We start from the raw sequence: 9,109 nt of genomic DNA on the forward strand, positions 1-9,109 counted from the left end.
GCAGTGGAGTTAACACTCAGAATCTCCGGCCCGACTGAGAATTGGACATGGTCTTTTATGGGGGAATTGGGGAGGGGAGGTATCCAGATGTTAGGATTGGAGAAAGGGCTGAGAAGCAAGAAGAGTGGGAAGTCTGTTTTGTTCAGGGTTTCAGGTCATCCTGTAGCTCTAGGGAGAGGCAGTAAATTTGCTGGAGGGCGTAAACCTTAGGCAGCTCTCAGCTCTGTGTTATTCATGAATTCAGGGTCTCTTCTTATCACTAGACCTGCAGAGGAGGCAAGACATGCCTTTCTCTGGATGATCAGGTACAGGGGATCCTTTTATTTGATTTTGGGAGCAAGAGACAAAGTTTGGAATTTAGTGAAAAGTTTTTCCATTCATATGGCCCCCAAATGCGGGACATATGGAAGCTGGGGCTAGCAGGTTATAAGTGGGTTTTACAGTTTTTAGGTTGGTGGTTGGAAAAGGAAGGTTGCTGAGATCAGAAAAGAATGTACTTTCACAGAGATAAGGAGGTCTAATACACATCACAAAGATACCATGCCAGGGACAAAATGCAGGAAGAATCTTTTTATCAATGGGTCAAAAAGGTCTGTTAATGTTTCTGGGTGTGACTCCCCCAGGCTCAGTGGAAAGGATTTTAGAAAATAGGAAAAAGCAGTCAAACTTTTGTCCTCAGTGTGATAGGAGTTGCAACAGCGAGGAGGGGACTGTACCCATGGTAGAAAGCCTCTTTTTCTCTTTGCTCTAATACTTAATGTGTGTATCAAGTTTTATACGTACATAAAGATTATGTTTATATGTATAGAAACATATAAAGTCTTATATATGTGTATTTTTTAGAGGTCTTTGCCTTAGGGCACATGTATTCTTCAGAGAGAGAGAGAGAGAGACAGAGACAGTGAGAGGGAAAGCGAGAAATCACCCTCCAGCCTGATGGCTACACTACAGTTCCTCCTGGGATCTTGGGCATGTATACACACATGCCTGGCCTGAGTTTCAAGTCACCTGGTCTGAGACCAACCGTGGTCAGCCATGTGGGAGTCCAGTGATGTAACCACAGCCATGCCCTCTGCTGGTCCCAACAGGTTTATATTCTCATAACACAGAGTTAAATATACCTATATGAGGACATGGCCCTCCTATGTCCTCTATCTGTGTGGAGATGTGTAACATAGTTAATGGAGGAGCTTGGCTATGACTTGAACCTTGTAGAACAGGGGAGATTTTATTAGGAGGAGGAGCGAGCACCACTGACCCACTTAGATTCAGGGACAGTTACAGGCAGTTGTACATGAAACAACACAGCCTAAGGTAAGCTACGCTTATATTAGGTTGTCGGAAAAGTCATGACATTTTTCTATGCAGAGATGCGTCATGACTTTTCCAACAACCTGATAGAAGGTGTATTGAATCTCACCAAAGGGGCATCTCTCCTCTGACATTCTTTCCAGTTTCCTGTGAAATCTTAGCCAAAGTGGAATTTTATGAGTAAGAAGTTTTAAGTTTTTGGGAGCTTGACATATACTCCATAGCATAATGGTGCAGGATATAAAAGTGACTTTTAGGAACCAGAAGTTGGCGTAATGGCTATGTTGCTGGACTCCCATGTAGTCAATCACAATTTGAGTCCTGGACCCGGTGGCTTAAACTCATGCAGGGCGCATGTGTGCTTGCATGCCCAAGATCCCGAAAGGAGAATGGAGGAGAAGGGATTGCAGGTGGCCATTCCTCCAGGGGTGTGTGTATGTGTGTGTATGTGTGTATGTGCGTGTGATTTCTCGCTTCATATCTCTGTTTTTCTGGCAAGCACACATGCCCTATAGCAAAAACCTCTCAAAAAAAAAAAAAAAAGTGTTTTTTAGGCCCAGCCACAGTGGGACTGTTAAAATACGCATCTCTGCAGGCTGAGGCCCAATGGGGGGCCCAGGTTGGATTCCTGGCAACCTGAAAGCAGACGCTGTGTGAATCTGTAATCCCAGCAATTTGGGGAGATTTAGGCAGGAGGATCAGGAATTTGAGACTGACCTTGTCTAAAAAAGCCGGATGTGGGGGCCAACAGATAGTGTGGTGGTTAAGGTGGCTGGATCCCACATGGTGGACTATGCAGTTCAAGGCCTGGACCTGGCAACTTGAGAAACATGCCATGTGCCTGTGTGTGCATACCCAAATCCTGAGAAGAGAATGAGGAGAAGGGATTGTGATGTGGCTAAACCCCCAGAAGATGCTTTCTTACTTTCTCTTTCTCTCTCTCCGTGTAACCACATGAACCTAGAACAAATTAAAAAAAAAAAGAAGCCAGTCATGGTGGTGTCCTTTTGGTGCTAGCTGCTTCAGGCTGAGGGCAGATAATGATATCAGAGAGACCCTGTCTTAAAAAAAAAGTTTCAGGGGACTTAAGGGACTCAGTAGTTACACCTTTAGTTCCTTTGTTTGTTCATTACACAAGATGAGATTATGGACTAATTAACTCTATTTTTATGTTTGCATTTGGCTTCTTTGTGTCTATGTTATCTGTAATAGAAGCTAGTAAATACTTCGTTTGTCTGGGCTTTGTCTGTCTTGGCATTTTGATCAGTGTCCATGACTCAAGTCTATCTTGTCTACCTGAGGCACTGTGGCTACATTCCTTTCTCAATTATAGTATAAAATAATGAGACTTTCTGTTCAGTCCCAGAAATCCTGGATTGAAGGAGTGTTTGACAAGAGAGAATGCAACAAAGTGATACCCAGCTCCAAAGACCCGCACAGGTACCATTTTAAATTACGTTTTCTTTTCAAAGCAATATTACTTGGAGGACTGTTACAGAAAGTTAACAGACAGGATTTGTCTAGAGGATTTGATAATATCTGTAGCTAGTATGTATTAATTTTGAATCAATGTTTGTTTCTTTCACTTTATCAAAGTAATACATGATTATTGTGGAAAATATGGTTAAGAACAGGGATCTTGTCAATTTTGTATTTCACTCTAACCCCTGGACCTGCCACAGAGAGGATGCTGATAAATACCTGTCTAATGAGCTAATGGAGTTTAAAGGAGAAGGAAGTTCATTGCAATGAGATCACTGCTAACAGTGTGGTGGATTTCATTCCATTGGGTGATCCTATTCCTCTTGATGAGGAGGTAGACTTTAAGGAAATATCCAGTGCTACATTCATTCCAGTGCATTTGGATAAATAGTTTACAACCTCTGAATTTTGAATATTCAAAACACTGTGGACGTTTCTTACCCTAATGAAAGTATCAGTGGAAAACTGTTTTGGACTTTCTAGAATACTGTGCTTAGGTGATCTAAACACGTCATTTTAGTTCTGTTTTTCTCCTGTGGGCATTTTGTTTGAGCAGAAAATGGGCAATTGAATGGAATGATTTGAGTTGACTACTCTTGAGTTCTTGACAACTCGACAACCCTTTGGAAGTTCTAGTTGTAGAACAAAGTTCAAAAAGGCAGCCAGTTAAAGATAGTGGAGGAAAGGGCTATGGAAAATTCCCTAAGGTAATCAGATCTATGAAACAAAGATTAGATGGCATTTCCTTTAGGGGGAAAAAAGGAAAAATAGGAGAACAATAATTAGGGAACAATTCTATTTTTAGATTTTATTTGATCAATTGACCTTATATTAATTTAATTTTTAGAAATCATAACTGTATACTTATGAAGATAGCATGGTGAGGTTCTTGAAATTCTAGTTCTTTGAAGATGACTAAAATGTGTTCTTTGCCTTTGTTAAACATTTACTAGTCCCACCCTCATTGAATTACTGTGATTTGTAAGCCCTGTGATTGGAAATTCTCATTATACCTGCTTACAAAATGTTTATAGTATGCCAAGGTAACTTTCTTTTTGCCTTTCATCATTTATGATGTCTTGTAATGTGATGGTGACTATTATGGAAAACGGATTGAATTCCTTTTGCTTCTGTAAGTGGAAAATCCTTTCACAATCACCTTGAACCTCATGAAAGTGTTAAGATTACTGAGTCTGTTATTAATCCATAAACTTTAGCAAAAACCAATGATAATAATTCTGTGAATGTTCCAGTGCCTCCTATGTTTTATGGAAAAAAAAGGCTATTTTTGTGGGGTAGTGGGAAAAAATTAATGGATGACTATGGTTATTGCTTACCTTTTCAAGGAAAAAGTCTTTTCCTTAGATCCTACGAAGATTCTCAAAATTACATTTATGAAGTGTTCTTCATTATGGTGGACAGTAGTTTGCTATCTTAAATTTATTGATTTATTTATGTTGCCAGGGATAGAGAGGGAGAAAGGACTCCTTTCCCCAAGGGGCATGGCCATGCTACAATCCCTTTTCCTCCATTTTTTCTACCCTGTCAGCATTTTGTGCATGCATGCACACATGATCAATGTGTCTTTCAAGCCATTGGGGCTGGGATTAGAACCATGGTCATCCATGTGGGATCTGGCTCCTTTAACTGTGGAGCTGGTCCATTGTTTTACATTTTGACAAAATTTATCCCTTTCATTGATTCTTTTTTGTAGCTCCTATTGAGAAACAATACTAATAGACTTGATCATAATGTCTTTTTCTTCTCATTTTAAACTCTTTTTTTTTTCTTTAAATCGCCAGAGCGTGTTTGTGCTCACTAGAGAGAGATAGAAAGAGAGAAGAGGCAGAGGGAGAAAGCAACCCCTAAAAGGACATGGTCACACCATAATCCCTTCTATTCCATCTACCCATCTGGTTGAGATTTTGGGCATACACGCATAAGTGCCCAGGATGTTTTGCAAGTTGCTGGGACTGGTATTCAAATCACTGTGGGCCATATAGGGTCTTGGTCTTTTGGCCAATAAGCTAAGGGGCTGGTGCTCATTTTCAACTTGTCGTATAGTAAAGCTTCTGAGAAAGATATTCTGAAAAGCCTGGTACTGGAAAAACTAAAAGGCCTGAATATTAGTTTCTGTACAATGTAGAATGACTCTGAGTCACGCACATTACCCTTTTTTCTACTCCTTTCACTAGAATTCTCTGTTAAAACTTTTCACTTTGGGGGCCAACAGGTGGCATGGTGGCTAAGGCAATGGAGTCCACATGGCTGACTGCAAGGTTCGAGTCTTATACCTGGAGGCTTGAAATTCATACTGGGCATGTGTGTATGTGTGCCTAATATCCTGAGAGGAGAATGGAGGAGAAGGGATGGGGGTGTAGCCATCCCCCTTGGAGAGTGATTTTTTTCATTTTCTATCTCGTTGTCTCTCTCCAGCAAGCACACATGCCTTTTGGCAAAAACCTAAAAAAAAAAAGGAAAAAAAAACCAACAAAAACCTTCTTCAAAATATGACCATTCATGATCACAATGCTAGCCCGAAGTTCGTTGTGAATCATAAAAAAGATTTGTAAGAATTATAATTATAATCATATTAACTATCCTTTATTTGATAGTGTTTTATGGTTTTTAAATAGTCTCTATGTGTTTTTACTTGATTCTCAAGAATTCTGTGTTATAGTTTAACAGTAATAGTTGAGACTAGCAGGTGACATGGTGGTTGAGATGGTGGGCTTCCACATGGCCTACCATGGTCCGAGTCCCAGACCTGGCATCTTGCTTTCTTTCTTTCTCTTTCTTTCTCTCTCTTTCTGGTCAAATTTAAATAATAATAATAATAATAATAATAATAATAATAAATAAAATGAAATAAATAGTTCTTTAAAAGATATTGTAATCGTTACTTGGGACCAGCAGTTGGCGTAATGGTTATGTCGCTGGACTCCCGTGTAGTTGACCGCGGTTTGAGTCCCGCACCCGGTGGCTTAAACTCATGCCAGGTGTGTGCACATACGTGCCCAAGATCCTGAGAGGAGAATGGAGGAGAAGGGATTGCTGCATGGCCATCCCCCCTGTGGGGTGATTTCTCTGTCTTTCTGGCAAGCACATATGCCCTATATCAAAAACCTCTAAAAAAATATATTGTAACAGTTACTATTATTATGACATTATTATTACACTATGATGTACCCGGGATTATAAGACACTTATTATACAATCTCAGATAATACTTTTTTTTTTTTTGGAGAGATTTTCACTATAGGGCCTGTGTGCTTGCCAGACAGACAGAGAGAGACATAGAGACAGAAAGCGAGAAATCACCCCCCAGGGGGGATGGTCATGCCGCAATCCCTTCTCCTCCATTCTCCTCTTGGGATCTTGGGTACGCACACACACGCGCCCAGCGTGAGTTCTAAACCACCGGGTCCGGGACGCGAACCACAGTCGACTATGTGGGAGTCCAGCGACATAGCCATTACGCTAACTGCTGGTTCTCTCAGATAATACTTTTAATAACCTTACAGGGCATATATTATCTCTAGACATAAAAACTGGGGCTTAGAGACTTCATTAGATTAATGAGATTTAAATATAGGTATTTTGATTCCAAAGTCCATGTTCTATTAATTAGATCATAGCTGCTACAGTATAACTGTATGCAGTAAATTACATACGGAAATACTGGAGAAATGATATGTGAGTTCTCAACAGACCATAGAAAATAATGGATATTTATTGTATAAGCATTAAGTATGTTTTCTAATGTATCAGTCAACTAAAAGAGGTTTATTCCTTTGATCTAGATGTACTCCAGGATGCCAGGTCTGCCAGAACTTAATCAGGTAAGATTTGGGTATGTAAGATTCCTTTTAACTTTTCTACTCCTTGCCTAAAACTCGTTGGAACATTTTTCTCCTACCTTGAATGGACTCTGGAAGATGCATAGCATTTTGCTTCCTAAAAGATGTTTTTAAAAAGAAAATGTTTTGGGATCTGGCAAATGGCTTGGTGGTTAAGGGTGCTGGACTTCCACATGGCTGACTGTGGTTTGAGTCCCAGACCTGGCTGCTTGCTTTCTCACTTTCCCTCTCTGATCAAATTCAAATAAATAAATAAATATGAAATAAAATAAAATATTTTTTAAAAAGGGACTATTTGATGTAGAGGGATCACTTGATTGTAATTGATTATTTAGGTTACTGAGACATGCAAGTGTGCAAGGGCCTTTGGCAAGAGGTCCCACCCACTGAAACACGTGTAAAGCAGTGCATTTTCATTTTACGATCACATCTTACTCGGATGATGAAGATGCTTCAAGCATACACAGCAGTGTATTTGATCTATGGCTTATATGTGATATGTGCGTGTGCTAAACTTATGGCAAAATAACCCTTTAATGCGTATACATTTTAAGAGGGATTTGCATACTAAACGATGTGTTTGTAACTGGCTTTACCTCTTTTGTGAGTGGAGGGAAGTGACATTCCCTTATTTCTGATCATAGCTTGAATTTTATATTATGGATTGAGTTGATGTTGAATTTTTATGAACCGAATAATTGGAGCCTCTGGTTTAGCAGATCATGGGGAAAGGAGTACAGCATCCACAAATAGGGAGAGGAAGAACAGGGTTGCCAGCCAGGAGTGGGGGGAGAACTGACTTGACTGACCTCTTGTACCGTTTCCTAATTCTTTTTTATTTCCTTTTAGTAATCGCTTAACATTTTGCTCTTATTAAGAGCAAATATAGGAATATAGTGAAAGGAAGACGAAAGAACTCATTTATTTCTCCTACTTTGTATTTTATTTTCTAAAACTTTTCTCTACGTTAGTAATATCCTCCTAAATAAACCTTCCCATTTTTAGGGGTAATGTGAAAATGCTGGAAAACCATCTATTTTATACCATCTAGAAAGTTTAGAAAGTTAGAACCTAATTGTTTTTGCACCAAACTGGGACCTTGTTTTATTTGTTTGATGTGGAGAGCAGATGTCCCAACAGTTACTGAGCAGTCTCTCGCCTCGGCCATGTCTGACCCCCTCCCGGTTATATGCCTGATTCCCCTGTCCGTGGCTCTGTTCCTGAGTTTTCTTTTCAGTGTCATTGATCTGTTTCTATTCCTGTCAAATGCCACTATTTCATCATTATGACTTTCTAATATATCTTAATATCTGCTATGGCAAGAATGCTGAGTTTTACTCTTCTTTCTAAAAGCCATGTTACTCTTTTGGACACTTTCATACATTCATATGAATTTAGAACCACTTTTTCAAGCTCCCTGAAGAATCTTGGATTTTGATGGCTGTTTTATTAAATTTATAAATACTTCGGGAGGGAGTAGATATCTTGACAGGGCCAGCAGGTGGCCCTGGGCTCCCATATGACTGACTACTGTTTGAATCCTGGACATGGTGGCTTGAAAATCATGCTTGGTGTGCTTGTGTGTGTGTGTGTGTGTGTGTGTGTGTGTGTGTGTGTGTGTGTCTAAAATTTCTGGAGGAGAAGGGATTGTATCATAGCCATCGCCCTGGCGGGGGGGGCTGATTTCTCACTTTTCCTCTCACTATGTCTGTCTCTCTGGTGAGCACACATCCTCTATGGCAAAAACCTTAACAAAAAAACAAAACAGAACTATACTGGCACAAATCATATTGTTGGACCAGAAAAGTACTTAGAGCAAAACAGGCTCAAACTAAAAGAAAGTCCTATCAAAGAGTAATGAGTTATCTTTCCAGATGTGTATTGTGGTTACCTCAACTGATGTCCTGTTTAGAAAGTCAGTTGGATGAATAATTATTTGCTTTGGGACCAGCAGTTAGCGTAATGGCTATGTCACTGAACTCCCATGTAGCCGACTGCGGTTTGAGTCCTGGACCTGATGGCTTAAACTCACGCCGGGCGTGTGTGCGTGCGTGCCCAAGAGAGGAGGAGAATGGATGAGAAGGGATTGTGGCATGGCCATCCCCCCTGGGGGGTGATTTCTCGTTTTCTGTCTCTCTGTCTCTCTCTCTGTCTTTCTGGTGAGCGCACGCACCCTATAGCAAAAACTTCTCCCCACCCCCCAAAAAAAATTATTTGCTTTCACCCATAAACAGATGCTTGTTCATTTTGGAAAGTGCTCATTGCTCCAAATGATGACCAGATTGTGTATTTCTCGCTAGTAGAGCCTATGTGTATTCTGTATGCTTGGGATTACTATTTCTCCCTGTGAGTTAAAGACCCTTCATATGGAACCCCAATAGTCCTCCACTGTCTGACTTATTTTTTTCTTTTTTAAAAATTATTTTATTTAAGTTTATTTATTTATTTATTTATTT

The 9,109-nt window shown here is 40.0% G+C and overlaps 1 protein-coding gene across 1 annotated transcript in view; it reads left to right on the top strand.

Moving 5' to 3' along the window:
- Positions 1 to 2,653: 2,653 nt before the first annotated feature.
- LOC102471583 (transient receptor potential cation channel subfamily M member 6) overlaps positions 2,654 to 9,109 on the top strand; it is a 207,034-nt gene continuing 200,578 nt past the window's right edge. Inside the window, exons 1-2 of the mRNA XM_006155328.2 lie at positions 2,654 to 2,751; positions 6,597 to 6,635. Of these exons, the coding sequence (XP_006155390.1) occupies positions 2,654 to 2,751; positions 6,597 to 6,635 (137 nt within the window). The remainder of the gene's footprint in view (positions 2,752 to 6,596; positions 6,636 to 9,109) is intronic.

The sequence above is a fragment of the Tupaia chinensis genome, unplaced genomic scaffold (assembly GCF_000334495.1).
Source record: "Tupaia chinensis unplaced genomic scaffold, TupChi_1.0 Scaffold000447_1, whole genome shotgun sequence".
NCBI lineage: Eukaryota > Metazoa > Chordata > Mammalia > Scandentia > Tupaiidae > Tupaia > Tupaia belangeri.